General features: G+C 44.2%; 1 protein-coding gene across 2 annotated transcripts in view; it reads right to left on the bottom strand.

The window, feature by feature from the left end:
- LOC115175142 (synapse differentiation-inducing gene protein 1-like) overlaps positions 1–24,163 on the bottom strand; it is a 99,385-nt gene that overhangs the window by 52,467 nt on the left and 22,755 nt on the right. For both annotated transcript variants that reach the window (XM_029734358.1, XM_029734359.1), the window contains exon 2: positions 16,030–16,627. In XM_029734358.1, the coding sequence (XP_029590218.1) occupies positions 16,030–16,539 (510 nt within the window). In that variant the 5' untranslated portion in view covers positions 16,540–16,627. The remainder of the gene's footprint in view (positions 1–16,029; positions 16,628–24,163) is intronic.

The following is a 24,163-nucleotide window of genomic DNA, read 5'->3' as shown; positions in this document are numbered from 1 at the left end:
TGGGAAAACCTGAGCACATTGTCCTCTTGCAACATATTTTTTGTGAAACAGACAGAAAACGCAACACTAAGGGCCGTGTTTCCCAGACAAAGATTTAAGCCCTGGACTAAAAAGCTCTTTCAGTGGAGATTCTTCACAAACGCTATAACCGAGAGATGCAGGTGAGAAGGCAACAGACCGGCCGTCTCACTGCTAGCCCAAATGATCTGAGAGATTACAACTGGCACAGAACCATTTGCTCATCATTTCCTGCTAAATGAGAAAACGGGGGGTCTATCCCTGAAAGATCTCACTGGGATGTGTACCAAACGGTGCCCTATTTCTTATATACTAGAGCCCTATTGGAATAGGGAGCCATTTGGAACGCTTCCTATAATCGCAAAGGGGACTCGGGATGGGAATGAAAGGAAATGTGAGCAGTGGGGCGAGGGGTTGAGCACATTTCTAGATTCATTTCTCTGATGTAATTTCTAGTGACGTTCCTTTAGATTTAGAATGGTTAACTGTACTGTTTATTCCCGTGTCCAAGCTGGTTCTGATCCACACTGCAGAATCGGAGAACAGTTACTTTTTAATACGTCATCTGATTCAAAAATGCATTTCTGTCTGCGTGTCCCAAATGGACTGATCTGTATTGATCTCAGAGCTGCTCTGGTTTGTATTGGAATCTGTATTGGAATCTGTATTGGAATCTGTATTGGAATTTGTCAGTGTGTCTGTGTTGTAGAAAATGCCAGGAGCAAGAGATTGGAATTGGAACAGGTCCCATTTCCATGAAAATATCACAGAAATGTAAAAACATTTCCGTCAAAGACTGAAAATCTGCCTATAAATGCTAATGTCATGCTCTGGGAGATGGTGTGACAGATGGCTGACAAATAGCACTTCCCTTACCTTCCTTAGCCTGAGATTATTATTTTTTTTACATACGAGCAGATACATCTGCGAATGCTCCGTATGTTTCACCTACATGATCAAAGAGACCCACAGCGTACGACTTCAGCATATCTACCGTACATGTGACCACAGAATCAGAAGGATATAAGAACTGACATTCAATGAAACATTCTGTGGTGTGTGGACCAATGGCCATAATGGATAAACCATCTGGAAAGATAAAAATGTTCCAGAACTCTAGAGTCCTTCCTCAGTATTCTACAGTACATGAACATTCCATTGTGCAGGGGGGGGGGGGGATTTTAGAGCTCTGCCCTTTTTTTTCATTCTCATTATAATGTGGTGCCAACCAAACATTGGAAAACGCCCCATAGCATGTATTGCAGTCTGTCTCTGGTCATCACTAGCTGTAGCCAGTGTTAAACAAGACTGATCACTAAAAAAAGACGCCGATTTCAGACTTTTGAAATGGTCCTGAGAATCTCGATATATTGGTCACTCACCCAAACAAATTCTAAACAAATTCCTTCCTTTGGTCACTCACCCAAACAAATTCTTAACTGCCTTCCTTTGGTCGCTCACTTAAACAGATTTAAAACAACTGCCTTCCTTTGGTCGCTTGTTACGTTCCCCAGTTTCTGTGTTGTGGTCTGTGTATTTTCATGTATGTATTTCAGGAAATGACTTCCTGAAATTCTCTACAAGCAGCTGATTGGTCGGCCCCCATTGATGATTGGAGAGCTGACCCCACCCCCTCGTCAGGATGCAGCTGTCTCCCATTACCAACTCCTTCTGAAGCTTTATAAGCCAGTGTTCAGTTGCTCAGAAGAGGGCAGATGATTGCTGAGAGAGGAGGCTGATGGCTGAGGGTTGTTATGTTGGTTGTTGCTAACAGACATGAGTGTGTCCTGTGTTGATTGTTGCTGGGGAGCTGATTGGTAAATTCTGTGTTGTTGTTCAGAGTTTTGTTAAGTATTGTGTAGCTGCTGATTTGAGGTGTGTGCCAATAGAACTGTGTTTGATTATTGGAATTGTTACTTACATTTGGAATATTCTGTTTCATTTGTTCCCAGTGGGGAAGGGGAAGGCACCTAGGGAGCACTTAGGCAAGAGGCCCACGGGCATACATAACCTGTAGTATTCACTGTGTATGCACACTAGGTAAGACCTGGGCGGACCATCCCCTGTATTTTGGTTAGTGCACCAGGTGGTGCTAGTTAGGTAAGTACTGGGTAGGCAGGTAAGGTAAGATAGGAGAGGGGGCTTTGATATTTACTTTGCTTTGGTTCTGTCCAGCCCCTTTTCCCCCAAATTACCGTGCGACGGAATAAATTCCCTGTAAACGGTAATTCTCTGCCTCTTGTCATCCTTACTCATACCTACAGTCCTATACCTCCACCTATAGTCCCATACCTCTTTACCTCCATCTACAGTCCCGTACCTCTTTCACACCACGGAGAGTTGAGTTGTAGCATGGTGTTGCGTTCCCTCTTCCGAGAGGTGTGCGTAACATCGCTCACCCAAACAAATTCTAAACTGCCTTCCTTTGGTCTTAGCTGCCCTGGAAGTGAAATTCTGATGCTCAGAGACAGAGTGCGCTGCTTAGACCACTGTTCTACAGCATGTCCCCATGCTCTAGCAAACTGCGAGAATAGTCACAATAATGTTAAGAGCAAATCATTTTTAACTATTTTGTTTTAAGCCTTCCCCAAACCATAGCCTTAACCACTCAGAACAAATATCTAAATGTAACTAGTTGAGTTTTTTTCTGTTTTTGAGCTCTGTAACGGAATGAATGTGTAAAAAAAAAAAAAATAGACGTTCATCCATAATATGAGATCTTGTCCTTCATCATCCTCATCATCTTTACTGAGCTGAAAGTAGATCCGCTTTAGAGTGGTCCTTCATTATAACAGACACACATCACAGTAAAAACCATGGCCATTGTGCTCTGATGAGGACCCTTCAACTGAACAATTTAGATTAGGCTAGTCAACTGCCTGAATGAAAATACATAAAGTTTATTTTTGTAAAAGCATTTGTTTAGCTTTTTACATGCTTATGCTATTTCCTTTTAAGATCTCTCTGTCTCTCTCTCTCTCCAATTCATAGGGATTTATTGGCATGGGAAAGATGTTTACATTGCCAAAGCAAGTGAAAGACAAACGGAAATGATAAAAATAAAAAGAACATTAAACATTAGTTTTAAAATATATTATTGGCAATGTAACAATATGCAAATAGTTGAATGAAAGGGTTTGTCTTTACAATGGTGTTTGTTCTTCACTGGTTGCCCATTTCTTGTGGCAACAGATCACACATCTTGCTGCTGTGATGGCACACTGTGGTATGTCACTAAATAGATATGGGAGTTTATCAAAATTGGATTTGTTTAAATTCTTTATTCGTCTATGTAATCTGAAGGAAATATGTGTATCTAATATGGTCATACATTTGGCAGGAGGTTAGGAAGTGTAGCTCAGTTTCCACCTCATTTTGTGGGCAGTGTGCACATAGTCTGTCTTCTCTTGAGAGCCAGGTCTGTGTACGGTGGCCTTTCTCAATAGCAAGGCTATGCTCACTGAGTCTGTACAAAGTCAAAGCTTTCTTTAATTTTGGGTCAGTCACAGTGGTCAGGTATTCTGCCACTGTGTACTCTCTGTTTAGGTCCAAATAACATTCCAGTTTGATTCTTTCCTATGTGTCAAACAATTATCTTTTTGTTTCCTCGTGATTTGGTTGGGTCTAATTATGTTGGTGTCCTGGGGCTCTGTGGGGTCTGTGTCACGGATTCCCCCGGTACTGCTGCTCATTCCGTGTACCAGTTGCAGAGGTCTACGTCACCGGCCTTCTAGTCATGACCATGACGTACACTATTTTGGGTAGTGAAAAAAAAATAAAAAATAACTATTTCGTATTCCTGCGCCTGTCTCCTATCATTATACAACGTGACAGTCTGTTTGTGTTTGTGAGCAGAACTCTTCTCCAGGTTCATCTCTTTGTAAATGAGGGCTTTGTTATGGAAGGTTTGAGAATCAGTTGTTTTTAGGTGATTGTTTAATTTAATTGCTGTTTTCTGGATTTTGATAATTAGCGGGTATTGTCCTAATTTTGTTCTGCATGCAATATTTGGTGTTTGATGTTGTACACGGAGGATGTTTTGCAGAATTCTGCATAAAGAGAATTTGGTGTTTGTCCCATTTAGTGATTTCTTGGTTGGTGAGTGGACCCCAGACCTCACCATAAAGGGCAATGGGTTCTATAACTGATTCAAGTATTTTTTGCCAGATCCTAATTGGGATGTCAAATTTGATGTTCCTTTTGCCTTGTCTCTCAGATCGTTCACAGCTTTGTGGAAGTTACATGTGGTGCTGATGTTTAGGCCAAGGTATGAATAGTTTTTTGTGTGCTCTAGGGCAACGGTGTCTAGATGGAATTTGTAATTATGGTCCTGGCAACTGGACCTTTTTTGGATCACCATTATTTTTTTCTTACTGAGATTAACTTTCAGTGCACAGGTCTGACAGAATCTACACAGCAGACTGTTCTAGTGCCCTGGCAAATTAATTGATATACAGCATATGTTGAAGAAAGTGGGGCTCAAATTGCCTCCGTGTCTCACCCCATGGCCCTGTGGAAAGAAGTGTTTTTTTTTTACGGCACACTTGTTGTTTGTGTACATGGATTATATAATGTCGCATCTTTTCCCGTTAACACTGCTTTCCATCAGTTTAAATATCAGACCTTCATGCCAAATTGAGTCAAAAGCTTTTTGGAAATCAACATAGCAGGAGAAGACTTTGCTTTTGATTTCATTTGTTTGTCAATAATGATGTGCAGGGTGAATACGTGGTCTGTCGTACGGTAATTTGGTAAAAAGCCAATTTGACATTTACTCAGGACATTGGTTTTCACTGAGGAAATTAAGTTCATGATAATGTAGAGGATTTTCCCAAGGTTGCTGTTGACGCATATCACACTATAGTTATTGGGGTCAAATTTGTCTCCACTTTTGTGGATTGGGGTGATCAGTCCTTGGTTCCAAATATTGGGGAAGATGCCAGAGCTGAGGATGATGTTCAAGTGTTTAAGTATAACCAATTGGAATTTGTTGTCTGTATATTTGATCATTTCATTTAGGATACCATCAACACCACAGGCCTTTTTGGGCTGGAGGGTTTTTTGTATTTTGAATGTAAATCTGGTCAGTTCTAGTTGTCTTTAATAGCTGACTGCTATGTAATCAATCGTGTATATGTGTTGGTTCTTTGTTATAGGCCCAGAAAAGATTTGGAGAAATGATTATCAATAAATCTCAATTTTGGATAGATACTGTAGCTCTTCCTGTTGTTTGTTTAGTGTGTTCCAATTTTCCCAATTGTCTTCAATTACATTGAACTGATTTATTTCTGTCTCCCTCCCTCCATGCCTCCTTCCCTCATCGCCCTTTCTCTCCTCTCCTTCTCTCTCTCTGGAGGAAAGTAAGATCTGACGGTGGTAGAGAGAGATTTAAAGTGGGTGTTTATCAGGAGATAAAATCTGGGCCTTTATTACACTGTTAAGAGATCCAAAACGGCATAGTCCCTGGTGACCATTAAAGACAGGGTGGAGCGAGGGAGTAGAGAGGGATGGATAGAGGAGAGAGAGAGGGATGGATAGAGGAGAAAGGGACTGATAGAGGGATGGAGAGCCGCTGCGCACATACGCAGGCATGCATATATGTGCATACACACACACACACACACACACACAGGCCTGAATATCAGGCAGATAATGTCATATAGTCAGCTTTGACAGCACTAACAGCTGAGACACATATTGGGTCTTTAGATAGTGTTAGATAAGGATCTCTATATCGTGTTTTGTATAGATAGGGATCTCTATATCGTGTTTTGAATAGATAGGGATCTCTATATCGTGTTTTGAATAGATAGGGATCTCTATATCGTGTTTTGAATAGATAGGGATCTCTATATCGTGTTTTGTATAGATAGGGATCTCTATATCGTGTTTTGAATAGATAGGGATCTCTATATAGTGTTTTGAATAGATAGGGATCTCTATATAGTGTTTTGAATAGATAGGGATCTCTATATTGTGTTTTGTACAGATAGGGATCTCCGAAATCCACAGTTGAAGTGGGAAATTTTCATACACCTTAGCCAAATACATTTAAACTCAGTTTTTCACAGTTCCTGACATTTAATCCAAGTAAAAATTCCCTGTGTAAGGTCAGTCAGGATCACCACTTTAATTTAAGAAAGTGAAATGTCAGAATAATAGTAGAGAGAATTATTTATTTCAGCTTTTATTTCTTTCATCACATTCCTAGTGGGTCAGACGTTTACATACACTCAATTAGTATTTGGTAGCATTGCCTTTAAATTGTTTATCTTGGGTTAAACATTTCAGGTAGCCTTCCACAAGCTTCCCACAACAAGTTGGGTGAATTTTGGCCCACTCCTCCTGACAGAGCTGGTGTAACTGAGTCAGGTTTGTAGGCCTCCTTGCTCGCACACACTTTTTCAGTTCTGTCCACAAATTTTCTATAGGATTGAGGTCAGGGCTTTGTGATGGCCACTCCATTACCTTGACTTTGTTGTCCTTAAGCAATGTTACCACAACATTGGAAGTATGCTTGGGGTCATTGTCCATTTGGATGACCCATTTGCGACCAAGCTTTAATATCTTCCTGACTGATGTCTTGAGATATTGCTTCAATATCTCCACATAATTTCCCCCCTCATGATGCCATCTATTTTATGAAGTGTACCAGTCCCTCCTGCAGCAAAGCACCCCCACAACATGATGTTGCCACCAGCGTGCTTCACGGTTGGGATGGTGTTCTTCGGCTTGCAAGCTTCCGCCTTTTTCCCCCAAACATAACGATGGTCATTATGGCCAAACAGTTTTGTTTTTGTTTCATAAGACCAGAGGATATTTCTCCAAAAATGTACAATATTTGTCCCCATGTGCAGTTGCAAACCGTAGTCTGGCTTTTTTATGGCGGTTTTGGAGCAGTGGCTTCTTCCTTGCTGAGCGGCCTTTCAGGTTATGTCAATATAGGACTGTGGATATAGATACTTTGTACCTGTTTCTCCAGCATCTTCACAAGGTCCTTTGCTGTTGTTCTGGGATTGATTTGCTCTTTTCACACCAAAGTACGTTCATCTCTAGGAGACAGAACACGTCTCCTTCCTGAGCGATATGACTTCTGCGTGGTCCCATGGTGTTTATACTTGCGTACTATTGTTTGTACAGATGAACGTGGTACCTTCAGGCGTTTGGAAATTGCTCCCAAGGATGAACCAGACTTGTGGAGGTCTACATATTTTTTTCCGAGGTCTTGGCTGATTTCTTTTTCCCATGATGTCAAGCAAAGAGGCACTGAGTTTGAAGGTAAGCCTTGAAATACATCCACAGGTACACCTCCAATTGACTCAAATGATGTCAATTAGCCTATCAGAAGCTTCTAAAGCCATGACATAATTTTCTGTAATTTTCCAAGCTGTTTAAAGGCACAGTCAACTTAGTGTATGTAAACTTCTTACCCACTGGAATTGTGATACAGTGAATTAAAAGTGAAATAATCTGTCTGTAAACAATTGTTGGAAAAATTACTTGCACAAAGTAGATGTCCTAACCGACTTGCCAAAACCCTAGTTTGTTAACAAGAAATATGTGGAGTGGTTGAAAAACGGGTTTTAATGACTCCAACCTAAGTTTATGTAAACTTCCGACACAACTGTATGTGCAGTTTGAATTGATATTGCTGGTGAATGTTTTGACCAATGTCTGGCCCTGGCTGTTTGACCAATGTCTGGCCCTAGCTGTTTGACCAATGTCTGGCCCTGGCTGTTTGACCAATGTCTGGCCCTGACTGTTTGACCAATGTCTGGCCCTGGCTGTTTGACCAATGTCTGGCCCTAGCTGTTTGACCAATGTCTGGCCCTGGCTGTTTGACCAATGTCTGGCCCTGGCTGTTTGACCAATGTCTGGCCCTGACTGTTTGACCAATGTCTGGCCCTGGCTGTTTGACCAATGTCTGGCCCTGGCTGAACCTGAAAAGATAGTGAAGATGATGTACGGGATGGTGTACGGGATACGCATGGTGTACGGGATCAGATGGATCGCTTACTTGCAGGTTCTTCCTACAGCACAAAGCACTTGTGTTTGCAGACACAAATCCTCTCTATTTTCAGACAGTGATTCCAGAAATAAGAACAACTGCTAGCTTGCTAACTTTTCCGGTAGACTTCCAGTCATTGCACTAACGCTAGTTAGCAATTGCGCTAACACTAGTTAGCAACTTCCCTTCAAACTGCATGCAGAGAAATAAAAATGGTAAACACAAGTTCGTATCACTCTGGGTAAGTAGAAAAAAAAGGGCTGACAAAATATCCCACTATTAAAATGTTGTCCAGGTAAAGAGGAGAGTTAGCTGTTTCAGGAGACGCAGCGTTCTATGTTTGAGGTAATATACTGTAGGTTTTTATTTATTTATTTCACCTTTATTTTACCAGGTAAGCTAGTTGAGAACAAGTTCTCATTTACAACTGCGACCTGGCCAAGATAAAGCAAAGCAGTGCGACACAAACAACAACACAGAGTTACATGGAATAAACAAAAACATACAGTCAATAAAACAACATAAAAAAAAGTCTATATACAGTGTGTGCAAATGGCGTGAGGTGGTAAGGCAATAAATAGGCCACAGTAGCAAAGTAATTACAATTTAGCAAATTAACACTGGAGTGATAGATGTGCAGATGATGATGTGCAAGTAGAAATACTGGTGTGCAAAAAAGTATATAAAAACAATATGGGGATGAGGTAGGTAGATTGGATGGGCTATTTACAGATGGGCTGTGTACAGCTGCAGCGATCAGTAAGCTGCTCAGATAGCTGATGTTTAAAGTTAGTGAGGGAGATATAAGTCTCCAACTTCAGCGATATTTGCAATTCATTCCAGTCATTGGCAGCAGAGAACTGGAAGGAAAGGCGGCCAAAGTAGGTGTTGGCTTTGGGGATAACCAGTGAGATATACCTGCTGGAGCGTGTGCTACGGGTGGGTGTTGTTATCGTGACCAGTGAGCTGACATAAGGCGGAGCTTTACCTAGATGACCTGGAGCCAGTGGGTCTGGCGACAAAAATGTAGCGAGGGCCAGCCGACGAGAGCATACAGGTCGCAGTGGTGGGTGGTTTATGGGGCTTTGGTGACAAAACGGATGGCACTGTGATAGACTGCATCCAGTTTGCTGATTAGAGTGTTGGAGGCTATTTTGTAAATGACATCGCCGAAGTCGAGGATCGGTAGGATAGTCAGTTTTACAAGGGTATGTTTGACGACGTGAGTGAAGGAGGCTTTGTTGCGAAATAGGAAGCTGATTCTAGATTTCATTTTGGATTGGAGATGTTTGATGTGAGTCTGGAAGGAGAGTTTACAGTCTAGCCAGACACCTAGGTATTTGTAGTTGTTCACATATTCTAAGTCAGAACCGTCCAGAGTAGTGATGCTAGTCGGGCGGGCGGGTGCGGGCAGCGATCAGTTGAAAAGCATGCATTTAGTTTTACTAGCGTTTAAGAGCAGTTGGAGGTAACAAAAGGAGTGTTGTATGGCATTGAAGCTCGTTTGGAGGTTAGTTAACACCGTGTCCAAAGAAGGGCCAGAAGTATACAGAATGGTGTCGTCTGCGTAGAGGTGGATCAGGGAATCACCCGTAGCAAGAGCGACATCGTTGATGTAAACAGAGAAAAGAGTAAAGTGTCCCAAAACTTTTTGGAGTTAGAGCAACAGGAGGCAAATTTCTGTTTGAAAAAGCAATCCTTTGCTTTCCTGACTGACTGCGTGTATTGGTGACTGACTTCCCTAAAAAGTTGCATATCGCAGGGACTATTCGATGCTAGTGCAGGATGTTTTTGTGCTGGTTGAGTGCAGTCAGGTCTGGAGTGAACCAAGGGCTATATCTGTTCTTACTTCCACATTTTTTGAAAGGGCATGTTTATTTAAGATGGTGAGGAAATTACTTTTAAAGAACACCCAGGCATCCTCTACTGATGGGATGAGGCCAATATCCTTCCAGGATACCCGGGCCAGGTCGATTAAAAAGGCCTGCTCGCTGAAGTGTTTTAGGGAGTGTTTGACAGGTATGAGGGATGGTCGTTTGACCGCGGACCCATGGCAGATGCAGGCAATGAGGCAGTGATCGCTGAGATCCTGATTGAAAACAGCAGAGGTGTATTTGGAGGGCAAGTTGGTCAGGATAATATCTATGAGGGTGCCCATGTTTATGGATTTAGGGTTGTACCTGGTAGGTTCCTTGTTAGCTTGTGTGAGATTGAGGGTATTCCTTAGATTGTAGGACTGCCAGCTCACCTAACAGAACAAACTCTGAAGATAGATGGAGGGCAATCAATTCACATATGGTGTCCAGGGCACAGTTGGGAGCTGAGGGGGATCTATAACAGGCGGCAACAGTGAGAGACATATTTCTGGAGAGATTCATTTTTAATTAGAAGCTTGAACTGTTTGGGCATAGACCTGGAAAGTATGACAGAACTTTGCAGGCTTTCTCTTCAGTAGATTGCAACTCCTCCCCCTTTGGCAGTTCTATCTTGATGGAACATTTTGTAGTTGGGGATGGAAATCTCAGATTTTTTGGTGGCCTTCCTAATCCAGGATTCAGACACGGCAAGGACATCCGGATTGGCGGAGTGTGCTAAAGCAGTGAGTAAAACAAACTTAGGGAGGAAGCTTCTGATGTTAACATGCATGAAACCAAGGCTTTTACAGTTACAGAAGTCAACAAATGAGAGTGCCTGTGGACACGCAGGGCCTGGGTTAACTTCCACATCACCCGAGGAACAGAGGAGGAGTAGGATGAGGGTACGGCTAAAGGCTATCAAAACTGGTTGTCTAGTGCGTTGAGGACAGAGAATAAAAGGAGCAGATTTCTGGGCGTGGTAGAATAGATTCAGGGCATAATGTACAGACAGGGGTATGGTAGGGTACAGTGGAGGTAAACCTAGGCATAGAGTGGCGATAAGAGAGTTTGCTTCTCTGGACGCACTAGTTATACTGGGCGAGGTCACCGCATGTGTGGGAGGTGGGACAAAAGAGGTATCACAAAAGAGGTATCTGAGGTTGAGTATGTTGAGTGGGACTAGGGGATCCGCAGTGAACTGAAACAATGACAACTATTCTAAACAACCGTATACAAGGCATATTGACATTAGAGAGAGACATAAAGCGAGGCATAAAGCAATCACAGGTGTTGATTGGGAGAGCTAGCTAAGACAACAATGGGTAAGACAACAACAGCTAATCAGCTAAGACAACAACAACAGGTAAAATGACGATGAATGGGCAGAAAGGGTCAGTTATTTACACACAAGGCCTGAGTTTGAGGCTGGGGCCGACAGATAAACAAAATGTAGCCAAGTGATCATAGTGTCCAGTGAACAGCAATAGATGAAACAGGGAAGCCGCTGGGTAGTCGTTACTACACTAGCAAGCGGAAGACACGGCTCTCAAAAAAAGAGTTAGCAGGCTAAAAGCGGCTGGTGTCTGTGCAAAAGGTAAAGGCCGCTAGCAGTGGCAAACAATGACTAAATTAGCTAGTAGCTAATTAGCTGGTTAGCTTCTGATGACTAGCTTCTGATGGAGGTTCTGGCTATAAGGTCTAAAAATAGCGGATTTGTTTCACATTGGGTGAGGTGGGTTGCCGGAAGGTATATTTAATTTAAAAATGGAAAAAAAGATTGAAAATAAATTGAAATATATACAAAATGTACACGGGAGAATGACAAACAACGTCTGCACTGCTACGCCATCTTGGAACACAGGAGGCACAGCGTTCTATGGTTGAGGTATATACTGTATACACAGCAAAGGTAGAGAGCAGAGCAGAGCAGAGAGGTTTTCAAAAGGGGAGAATGGCTGTAATATCATTGGTCAACTGCTGGGTAACTGGAATGTCATTGTTCAACTGCTAGGAAGGGAGGGTGAGGGGGAGACGGGAGAGAACAGTCAACTCGCTGTGGCTGCACTGTAAGAGTTTTCTGTAAATTCAACAGTAGAACACTGTAGAATACATAATAAAATAACAGAAATGTGTATAACATAATTAATGCTGTTCGATTGCACTGCATTACCAGGTAAAATACTGTTACTACCTGTAATTGGAAACCTCCTGTAAAGATTACTCTAACATAGTGTATTTCTTTAGAGCAGTAGCTTACGCCTACTGTAGATTCATATTTAAATGATCAGTTTCAGGCGCCAACCTCATGCTGTCAGGTGAGATGCATGAAGTTCTGACTATTAGTAAATATCTTCTTTAAGTGGTTGTGAAGTGGAAGAATAAGAATCTTCATTGCTAGCCAACTGAATGTTTTCGTAGCTAAGCTAGTTAGCTAGCTCAAGCCATTTCTGTCTGCTCTAAATTGCTCGTAAATATCTTGCTGTGCGACCTAGAAAAACATCACCCAGACAATAATTGTTGTGATGATAAGCTTCGTCACGTAACGCTAGCTAGTAACGCGGCCATTTTTTGTAGTTGTAGAATAGCAGCCTACACTATAAATAAGTAATATTGATAGCCATCTAGATGTCACTGTGATACAGTCTACTCAATAGGGAGAGCATGAATGGCAACAACACCGGAACACTGTCCTCCATTCACTCGGCTCTCGGCGGTGCGACATACCTCGTCGTTTTGTAGGCCAGGGGGTGTCCATATAGCCTCTCCAAGTGTACCAATTGTTTGATTTAAACAACATTGTTCCATAACGTTACAGTTTTAGCTAAACCTGTTCACTGTACCAGTAGTATGCAAAAATTAAGAGGCACAGAAAGAAAGGAAACTGTTGTGAGTCTGGTAAAATAATCTGTGGTATTGTAGCTATAGCAATACTATATTAGTTAGCCAGGGTTTGAAGTAGGTGTCTCTAGCTGTTGTAAGTTATTTGTTCAATCTCTAAATTGATTTCATAAACTATATTGGATCTATGGCTGTACAGATTCCTGGTTCGAGTCAGCCCAAGTTGATGAACTCTGAAGATGTGACAAACTGACAAGGTGGTCCAGAGGAAGCCAGCGGTTCACAACCCCTACATTGCCCCATTCTTCCAAGAGCTCACTGAGTTTGAATAAAGACCTCACATGCATGCACACGCAACACACAACACACAACACACACACACACAACACACACACACGACACCTGCCTATTATGTCCTTTGTCACCTGTCTCTTACAGAGTAAAAGCCCTGGTGCTCTCGGTCTCTCATTCTAGTCATTCTTTTTCTATGCTTGTCCAAGGGGTGAGAAGAACTGACCAATCAGATCTGAGGATGATTGTTACGGAACCCCATGAAGGACACATGATTCTGCGCTGAATTCTCTCTCCTGGATGCTCTCCTGCCCAAACTGTCCCGTTGTGTGTTTCACTGCCTTTGAACCCCCCCCTTAACCAGAAGAGAGTTGCCCCTTGATCGTAGATCTAGGATTGTACCCAATCCCAACTTTCCCTCTCTCTCTCTCTTCGTCTCTCTCTCCCCACCACACACATAGGCACACAATGTAGTTTTTAAATTAGTGTTGTAATGATGCTCTTATTTGGTTACATATGTGTTAACTGTTCTTATTTCTACCGTCAATTCTGTTGGTAATTTGATGTTAATGTTGTTACCAATTTGAATAAATATACAGTACCAGTCAAAGGTTTGGACACAACTACTAATTCAATGGGTTTTCTTTGTTTTTACTGTTTTCTACATTGTAGAATAATAGTGAAGTCATCAAAAATATGAAATAACAGATATGGAATCATGTAGTAACACAAAGTGTTATAAAAATTCAAATATATTTTAGATTCTTCAAAGTTGTCACCCTTTGCCTTGATGATAACTTTGCACTCTCTTGGCATTTTCTCAACCAACTTCACCTGTAATGCTTTTCCAACAATCTTGAAGGAGTTCCCACATATGCTGAGCACTTATTGGCTGCTTTTTCTTCACTTTGCGGTCCAACTCATCCCAAACCATCTCAATTGGGTTGTGGTTGGATGATTGTGGAGGCCAGGTCATCTGATGCAGCACTCCATCACTCTCCTTTTTGGTCAAATAGCCCTTACACAGCCTGGAGGTGTGTTTCGGGTCATTGTCATGTTTAAAAACAAATGACAGTCCCACTAAGCGCAAACCAGATGGGATGGTATATCGCTGCAGAATGCTGTGTTAGCCATGCTGGTTAAGTGTGCCTTGAATTCTAAATAAATCATAGACAGTGTCACCAGCAAAGCACTCCCACACCATCACACCTCCTCCATGCTTCACGGTGGGAACCACACATGCAGAGACTATCCGTTCACCTACTCTGCATCTCACAAAGACACGGTGGTTGGAACCAAAAATATCAAATTTGGACTCATCAGACCAAAGGACAGACTTCCATTCTAATGTCCATTGCTCATGTTTCTTGGCCCAAGCAAGTCTCTTATTATTACTGGAGTCCTTTAGTAGGGGTTTCTTTGCAGTAATTTGACCATGAAGGCTTAATTCTCCTCTGAACAGTTGACGTTGAGATGTCTGTTACTTGAACTCTGTGAAGCATTTATTTGGGCTGCAATTTTTGAGGCTGGTAACTCTGATGAACTTATCCTCTGCAGCAGAGGTAACTCTGGGTCTTCCTTTCCTGTGGCGGTCCTCATGAGAACCAGTTTCATCATAGCGCTTGATGGTTTAAGCAACTGCACTTTAAGAAATCTTCCAGATTGACTGACCTTCATGTCTTAAAGTAATGATGGACTGTCGTTTATCTTTGCTTATGTGAGCTGTTCTTGCCTTAATGTGGACTTGGTCTTTTACCAAATAGGGCTATCTTCTGTTTACCACCCCTACCTTGTCACAACAGAACTGATTGGCTCAAACACATTTTAAGAAGGAAAGAAATTCCACAAATTAACTTTTAACAAAAGTTAATTGAAATGTATTCCAGGTGACTATGAAGCTGGTTGAGAGAATGCCAAGAGTGTGAAAAGCTGTCATCAAGGCAAAGGGTGGCTACGTTGAAGAATCTCAAATATAAATATTTTTTGGTTAGTACATGATTCCAAATGTGAAATTTCATGGTTTTTGATGTCTTCACTATTATTGTACAATGTAGAAAATAGTAAAAATAAAGAAAAACCCTGGAATGTGTAGGTGTGTCCAAACTTTTGACTGGTACTGTATATATGTACAAATGTATTATTTTTCTTTTAGATTTCAGGAAGAATTTCACTGTAAATTTACAGCAGTATCCTGTCACCAGAGTTGCTAGTTTCATACTGTAATATTCCTTTACAGCAGAGATGCTGTAATATACTTCACATTACTACTTTCCTTACTGTAAAACATTACAACAACCCTACTACCTGCTTCTCTATTCTACTGCCTAACCTGGTACCTGCTTCTCTGCTCTACTGCCTAACCTGGTACCTGCTTCTCTGCTCTACTGCCTAACCTGGTACCTGCTTCTCTGTTCTACTGCCTAACCTGGTACCTGCTTCTCTGTTCTACTGCCTAACCTGGTACCTGCTTCTCTGCTCTACTGCCTATCCTTGTACCTGCTTCTCTGCTCTACTGCCTAACCTGGTACCTGCTTCTCTGCTCTACTGCCTAACCTTGTACCTGCTTCTCTGCTCTACTGCCTAACTTTCTACCTGCTTCTCTGCTCTACTGCCTAACCTTGTACCTGCTTCTCTGCTCTACTGCCTAACCTTGTAACTGCTTCTCTGCACCACTTCCCAATCCACTACCTTCTTCTCTGGTCTACCCCTCAATCCTAACCAATCCCACTGCTCCCCCAGCCAGCACACACAGGAGCTAGAGAGGATGGAGGCACAGCGGTTTCGAACTTTCTACCAAAACCACAAATCCCTTACCACACTTCCAGCAATTCCCCATGTGCATGCTCACACTTCCAGCAATTCCCCAGGTGCATGCTCACAATTCCCCAGGTGCATGCTCACAATTCCCCAGGTGCATGCTCACAATTCCCCAGGTGCATGCTCACAATTCCCCAGGTGCATGCTCATAAATTCTGAATCTACTATGGGAGATACAACCGAGTGTTTCCTCTTCCTTACCTCGTAATCCACATACTCCTCCTCCTCCACCTCGTAGGAGACAGTCTGTATCTTCACATTGTCTCCTTCTTCCAGAAGCTTGGCCTGAGGGTCCTCTGTGCTGCCGGGGGTCTCCACTGCGACAGACGCCTCCCTCTCCTTCTCTTTCTTCTCTGTGAAGGTAGTCTCACAGCACTCGCTCTTATAATCCTTGGCCTTGACGCCGCCTCCTCCCCCTTCCTCCTTGTACAGGATAAAGTTAGGCCTGTAGAAGGCCTCGACGGCCAGATGGAGGGAGGTGGCGTCCAGGAGTTGTTGGGCTTTCGTCTTGCCGTTGGGGTTGTTGTGTCCCACATGGGCCACCGTACCGTTGTTAGTGTTACCTCCTCCTTCTCCGCTGTTGCCACCGGTTAAGTAGTTGATGATGTTCTCCTGGTACTGGTTGTTAGGGAAGTCGCCGCCGTAACCGTTGACGACGTGCTTGCTGTTCTTGTCCAGGAGCGGGTTCTGGAGCTCACTCATGTTCTCCATGGCAACGAGGGTTCAGGGGTCAGTGGAAGTGGCTTAAGAGGACCTCACTGAAGGTGGCAGCTACTGATGGTGTTCAACAGGATGAGAGCTGCAGAGAGGAAATAAGAGAAGTTAGTAAACTCAGGTTTCCGTCTCAGTGAAGCAGTGGTGTAAACACAATACACTGGGCTATTGAGAGACAACACTGCATTTAACACTTCCAGAAGAATTTAATCAAGTTGTTAGTCTACTGGTAGGTGTTAGATAGATGTCTAAGGTTTAGCTAGGGTGTTGTGGACGGTAGGCTAGGGTTTAGACAGGGCATAGTTGACAGTAGTCTAGTGTTTAGCTAGGGCGTTGTGGACGGTAGACTTGGGTTTAGCTAGGCCATTGTGGACGGTAGGCTAGGGTTTAGACAGGGCATAGTTGACAGTAGTCTAGTGTTTAGCTAGGGCGTTGTGGACGGTAGACTTGGGTTTAGCTAGGGAGCTGTGGAAAGTAGGGTTTAGCTAGGGCATTGTGGACATAAGACTTTTGGTTTAGCTAGGGTGTTGTAGATGGTAGCCTTGGGTTTAGCTAAGGTGTTGTGGACAGTAGACTTGGATTTAGCTAAGGGCATTGTGGATAGTAGGCTTGAGTTTAGCTAGGGTGAATGGTAGGCTAGGGTTTAGCTAGGGAGCTGTGGACAGTAGACCAGGGTTTACCTAGACGTTGTGGACGGTAGACTTGGGTTTAGCTAGGTTGAATGGTAGTTTAGGGTTGAGATAGGGCATTGTGGACGGTAGGCTTGTGTTTAGCAAGGGTGTTGTGGACAGTAGACTTGGGTATAGCTAGGGCTTTGTAGACGTCAGCTAGGGTTTAGCTAGGGAGCTGTGGACATTAAGCTTGGGATTCGCTAGGTCATTGTGGAGGGAGGAAGGGGTGGAGGGGAGAAGGAAGTGGCTGGGTTAAGGAGGCAGAAAGTGGCTTAAGAGGACCTCACTGAAGGAGGCAGATACTGATGGTGTTGAACAGGATGAGAGCTGCAGGGAGGAGAGGAAATAAGAGAAGTTAGTAAACTCAGTTTTCCATCTCAGTGAAGCAGTGTTGTAAACACAATACACTGGGCTATTGAGAGACAACACTGCATTTAACACTTCCAGAAGAATGTAATGAAGTTGTTAGTCTACTGGTAGGTGTTAGATAGATGTCTAAGGTTTAGCTAGGGTAGGGTTGCCAACTGTCCCGCATTAGCCGGGATGTCCCTTATATTTGGCTAAATTGGTTTGTCCCATACAGGACCTCCTTTGTCCCGTATATTCATCCAATCACAGTATAGTGTAAACGGGCCAATTCCTGCAAAGTAATTTCTGTTATTGTTCGGTCGGTTTGGCATATCAAGGAAGTATTGATAAACATGCAAAATAGAAAAGACTGTGCAGCTACAACAAACAATGTGAGGCAATAAAGATGTGTGTTAAGGCTGTCAGTGGTGACCCGATGAAAGCTTTCTGTACTTTATGCCGTCGAGGGAATTCTCAATTGGCCATGGAGGGGAGAATGACCTAACTCAGCATGCATCCACAGAAATGCACAAGGCCACGCTAGCTAAAGGTGCTAGCAATATCGGTGCATTCTTTGTGACGTCTACTGCGGAAACTGACATAATTGGAAAACACCTCTCTGTTTACCAGTTATTGAGCAGAGCCAATAATCGCATTCTGAAAGCATAATTGCCCAGCTCACATAGCTCATAATGCCTGCAAGCACGGCTGCGATCAGCGGTCAGTGGATATTGAGACAATTGTTTTACAGATCTACAGCCACTTATCAGTATCCGCTTCCCGAAGAGAGGAACTGTGTGCATTTATTTATTTTTTTTGCCTTTGTTGACACTGAGTGGCGCGAAATTCTGCGACATGTTTGCACACGATGGCTCTCTTCCTCCAGCTGTCGATAGTCTCCTGCAAAGCTGGCCAGCTCTTACATCATACTTCAGGTCCCTTAGGGAGACTTGTCCTGAGGCACTGAATAGTATTTTTGAGTATGAAGAAAAAACGGAAGCTGCTGAGATTTATCTGTGCTTTTTCCACAAAGTGGGGTGTGTTTATGACCAACTCGTAAAAAATGCTGGAGGAAACAACGCTCTGCATCACAGATGTTTACGAGGAAGTCCAAAAGTTCAAAATTTAAGATGCTTCAGTTGAAACAGGACAGTTTTTTCTGAGTAGACCAAGTAGCTGATGGACAAACAATTGTCGGCACAAAGGTCCAAGCAGCAACAGGACGTTTTATGACACTGTCATTACATACATTGACAAGTGGTTTGATTTCTCAGCAGAACATGTAATGGTGAAACTGATCTATGCGGAGCTCTCCTTCACTGACAGAGACAGTCAGTATGGACCAACTCTATGAAGAGTTTTATGCTAGCCGGGAGGAAATACAAAAAGCCAGACAGGATACCACAAAATCCACCAGTGAGAAGTAGGTGGCAGTTTTCCAAAACCTAGGGAATGCACATTTGATCAACATGTTCAGGATTGTCTCATTTGTCCTCAGTGTGCCAGGCTCAAATGCCTTTGTGGAGAGGACTTTCTCTCTGATGATCATTAAATGGTCACACTCAAGAAACAGATGCAGCACAGAGCTGATCAAAAATGAACTTCAAATATCTGGGAACTGTGACTTGCAAGAGGAGAAAGGACTGCTTGAATCAGTCAAGAGTAGCAAAAAATATGTAGACTTGGTGAGTGACTCATGCCCCTCTTTTCCTCTTTTGCATTTGAAAAGTAGTTTTTTGCTGTAAAGGTCCAAATTGTGATTTCTTTGATTATTTATTTTGAGGTTTATTCACACAAGTTTACATAATGATACAGTTTTAGTAAAGCTATAGGCTAAATGGAATATAGAAATGTTTTGCCTTTCCAATTGAATAAGAATATGAATATACACTGTATATTAATTCACACAACACCATACCCACACCGCCGTGGCACCGTGCACTGGCATGCGACCGTGGCACCGTGCACTGGCATGCGACCGTGGCACCGTGCACTGGCACGCGACCTTTCGTCTCTTATTTGGTAGTGAAAAAGTTGGCAACCCTAACCTAGGCCATTGTGGACGGTAGACTTTGGGTTTAGCTAGGGAGCTGTGGACAGTAGGCTTTGGGTTTAGTTAGGGTGTTGTGGACGGTAGTCTAGGGTTTAGCTTGGGAGCTATGGACAGTAGGCTTTGGGTTTAGTTAGGGTGTTGTGGACGGTAGGCTAGGGTTTAGCTAGGGAGCTATGGACAGTAGGCTTTGGGTTTAGTTAGGGTGCTGTGGACGGTAGGCTAGGGTTTAGCTAGGGAGCTGTGGACAGTAGACTTTGGGTTTAGATAGGGTGTTGTGGACGGTAGGCTAGGGTTTAGCTAGGGAGCTATGGACAGTAGGCTTTGGGTTTAGTTAGGGTGCTGTGGACGGTAGGCTAGGGTTTAGCTAGGGAGCTATGGACAGTAGGCTTTGGGTTTAGTTAGGGTGCTGTGGACGGTAGGCTAGGGTTTAGCTAGGGAGCTATGGACAGTAGGCTTTGGGTTTAGTTAGGGTGTTGTGGACGGTAGGCTAGGGTTTAGCTAGGGAGCTATGGACAGTAGGCTTTGGGTTTAGTTAGGGTGCTGTGGACGGTAGGCTAGGGTTTAGCTAGGGAGCTATGGACAGTAGGCTTTGGGTTTAGTTAGGGTGCTGTGGACGGTAGGCTAGGGTTTAGCTAGGGAGCTATGGACAGTAGGCTTTGGGTTTAGTTAGGGTGTTGTGGACGGTAGACTAGGGTTTAGCTAGGGAGCTATGGACAGTAGGCTTTGGGTTTAGTTAGGGTGTTGTGGACGGTAGGCTAGGGTTTAGCTAGGGAGCTATGGACAGTAGGCTTTGGGTTTAGTTAGGGTGTTGTAGGCTAGGGTTTAGCTAGGGAGCTATGGACAGTAGGCTTTGGGTTTAGTTAGGGTGCTGTGGACGGTAGGCTAGGGTTTAGCTAGGGAGCTATGGACAGTAGGCTTTGGGTTTAGTTAGGGTGTTGTGGACAGTAGGCTAGGGTTTAGCTAGGGAGCTATGGACAGTAGGCTTTGGGTTTAGTTAGGGAATTGTGGACGGTAGGCTAGGGTTTAGCTAGGGAGCTATGGACAGTAGGCTTTGGGTTTAGTTAGGGTGTTGTGGACGGTAGGCTAGGGTTTAGCTTGGGAGCTATGGACAGTAGGCTTTGGGTTTAGATAGACCATTGTGGACGGTAGGCTTTGGGTTTAGCTAGGGAGCTATGGACAGTAGGCTTTGGGTTTAGTTAGGGTGTTGTGGACGGTAGGCTAGGGTTTAGCTAGGGAGCTATGGACAGTAGGCTTTGGGTTTAGTTAGGGTGCTGTGGACGGTAGGCTAGGGTTTAGCTAGGGAGCTATGGACAGTAGGCTTTGGGTTTAGTTAGGGTGCTGTGGACGGTAGGCTAGGGTTTAGCTAGGGAGCTATGGACAGTAGGCTTTGGGTTTAGTTAGGGTGTTGTGGACGGTAGGCTAGGGTTTAGCTAGGGAGCTATGGACAGTAGACTTTGGGTTTAGTTAGGGTGTTGTGGACGGTAGGCTAGGGTTTAGCTAGGGAGCTATGGACAGTAGGCTTTGGGTTTAGTTAGGGTGTTGTAGGCTAGGGTTTAGCTAGGGAGCTATGGACAGTAGGCTTTGGGTTTAGTTAGGGTGTTGTGGACGGTAGACTAGGGTTTAGCTAGGGAGCTATGGACAGTAGGCTTTGGGTTTAGTTAGGGTGCTGTGGACGGTAGGCTAGGGTTTAGCTAGGGAGCTATGGACAGTAGGCTTTGGGTTTAGTTAGGGTGTTGTGGACGGTAGGCTAGGGTTTAGCTAGGGAGCTATGGACAGTAGGCTTTGGGTTTAGTTAGGGTGTTGTGGACGGTAGACTAGGGTTTAGCTAGGGAGCTATGGACAGTAGGCTTTGGGTTTAGTTAGGGTGTTGTGGACGGTAGGCTAGGGTTTAGCTTGGGAGCTATGGACAGTAGGCTTTGGGTTTAGTTAGGGTGTTGTGGACGGTAGGCTAGGGTTTAGCTAGGGAGCTATTGACAGTAGGCTTTGGGTTTAGTTAGGCTGTTGTGGACGGTAGGCTAGGGTTTAGCTAGGGAGCTATGGACAGTAGGCTTTGGGTTTAGTTAGGGTGTTGTGGACGGTAGGCTAGGGTTTAGCTATGGACAGTAGGCTTTGGGTTTAGTTAGGGTGTTGTGGACGGTAGGCTAGGGTTTAGCTAGGGAGCTATGAACAGTAGACTTGGGTTTAGCTAGGCCATTGTGTACGGTAGGCTAGGGTTTAGCCAAGGCGATGTGGATGGTAATCTTGGGATTAACTAGGGTGGACAGTAGCCTAGGGTTTAGCTAGGGAGCTGTGAACAGTAGACTAGGGTTTAGCTAGACCATTGTGGACGGTAGACTAGGGTTTAGCTAGGGAGCTATGGACAGTAGGCTTTGGGTTTAGTTAGGGTGTTGTGGACGGTAGGCTAGGGTTTAGATAGACCATTGTGGACGGTAGGCTAGGGTTTAGCTAGGGAGCTGTAGGCTAGGGTTTAGTTAGGGTGTTGTGGACGGTAGGCTAGGGTTTAGCTAGGGAGCTGTAGGCTAGGGTTTAGTTAGGGTGTTGTGGACGGTAGGCTAGGGTTTAGTTAGGGAGCTGGAGGCTAGGGTTAAGTTAGGGTGTTGTGGACAGTAGGCTAGGGTTTAGTTAGGGAGCTGTAGGCTAGGGTTTAGTTAGGGTGTTGTGGACAGTAGGCTAGGGTTAGTTAGGGAGCTGTAGGCTAGGGTTTAGTTAGGGTGTTGTGGACAGTAGGCTAGGGTTTAGTTAGGGAGCTGTAGGCTAGGGTTTAGTTAGGGTGTTGTGGACAGTAGGCTAGGGTTTAGTTAGGGAGCTGTAGGCTAGGGTTTAGTTAGGGTGTTGTGGACAGTAGGCTAGGGTTTAGCTAGGGAGCTGTAGTCTAGGGTTTAGTTAGGGTGTTGTGGACGGTAGGCTAGGGTTTAGCTAGGGAGCTATGGACAGTAGGCTTTGGGTTTTGTTAGGGTGTTGTGGACGGTAGGCTAGGGTTTAGTTAGGGAGCTGTAGGCTAGTGTTTAGTTAGGGTGTTGTGGACAGTAGGCTAGGGTTTAGCTAGGGAGCTGTAGGCTAGGGTTTAGTTAGGGTGTTGTGGACGGTAGGCTAGGGTTTAGCTAGGGAGCTGTAGGCTAGGGTTTAGTTAGGGTGTTGTGGACGGTAGGCTAGGGTTTAGCTAGGGAGCTGTAGGCTAGGGTTTAGTTAGGGTGTTGTGGACGGTAGGCTAGGGTTTAGCTAGGGAGCTATGGACAGTAGGCTTTGGGTTTAGTTAGGGTGCTGTGGACGGTAGGCTAGGGTTTAGCTAGGGAGCTATGGACAGTAGGCTTTGGGTTTAGTTAGGGTGTTGTGGACGGTAGGCTAGGGTTTAGCTAGGGAGCTATGGACAGTAGGCTTTGGGTTTAGTTAGGGTGTTGTGGGCGGTAGGCTAGGGTTTAGCTAGGGAGCTATGGACAGTAGGCTTTGGGTTTAGTTAGGGTGTTGTAGGCTAGGGTTTAGCTAGGGAGCTATGGACAGTAGGCTTTGGGTTTAGTTAGGGTGTTGTGGACGGTAGACTAGGGTTTAGCTAGGGAGCTATGGACAGTAGGCTTTGGGTTTAGTTAGGGTGCTGTGGACGGTAGGCTAGGGTTTAGCTAGGGAGCTATGGACAGTAGGCTTTGGGTTTAGTTAGGGTGTTGTGGACGGTAGGCTAGGGTTTAGCTAGGGAGCTATGGACAGTAGGCTTTGGGTTTAGTTAGGGTGTTGTGGACGGTAGGCTAGGGTTTAGCTAGGGAGCTATGGACAGTAGGCTTTGGGTTTAGTTAGGGTGTTGTGGACGGTAGACTAGGGTTTAGCTAGGGAGCTATGGACAGTAGGCTTTGGGTTTAGTTAGGGTGTTGTGGACGGTAGGCTAGGGTTTAGCTTGGGAGCTATGGACAGTAGGCTTTGGGTTTAGTTAGGGTGTTGTGGACGGTAGGCTAGGGTTTAGCTAGGAAGCTATTGACAGTAGGCTTTGGGTTTAGTTAGGCTGTTGTGGACGGTAGGCTAGGGTTTAGCTAGGGAGCTATGGACAGTAGGCTTTGGGTTTAGTTAGGGTGTTGTGGACGGTAGGCTAGGGTTTAGCTATGGACAGTAGGCTTTGGGTTTAGTCAGGGTGTTGTGGGCGGTAGGCTAGGGTTTAGCTAGGGAGCTATGAACAGTAGACTTGGGTTTAGCTAGGCCATTGTGTACGGTAGGCTAGGGTTTAGCCAAGGCGATGTGGATGGTAATCTTGGGATTAACTAGGGTGGACAGTAGCCTAGGGTTTAGCTAGGGAGCTGTGAACAGTAGACTAGGGTTTAGCTAGACCATTGTGGACGGTAGACTAGGGTTTAGCTAGGGAGCTATGGACAGTAGGCTTTGGGTTTAGTTAGGGTGTTGTGGACGGTAGCCTAGGGTTTAGATAGACCATTGTGGACGGTAGGCTAGGGTTTAGCTAGGGAGCTGTAGGCTAGGGTTTAGTTAGGGTGTTGTGGACGGTAGGCTAGGGTTTAGCTAGGGAGCTGTAGGCTAGGGTTTAGTTAGGGTGTTGTGGACGGTAGGCTAGGGT

Source organism: Salmo trutta, chromosome 35, assembly GCF_901001165.1.
Source record: "Salmo trutta chromosome 35, fSalTru1.1, whole genome shotgun sequence".
Lineage (NCBI taxonomy): Eukaryota > Metazoa > Chordata > Actinopteri > Salmoniformes > Salmonidae > Salmo > Salmo trutta.
This window is presented reverse-complemented; position numbering and strand designations above follow the sequence as displayed.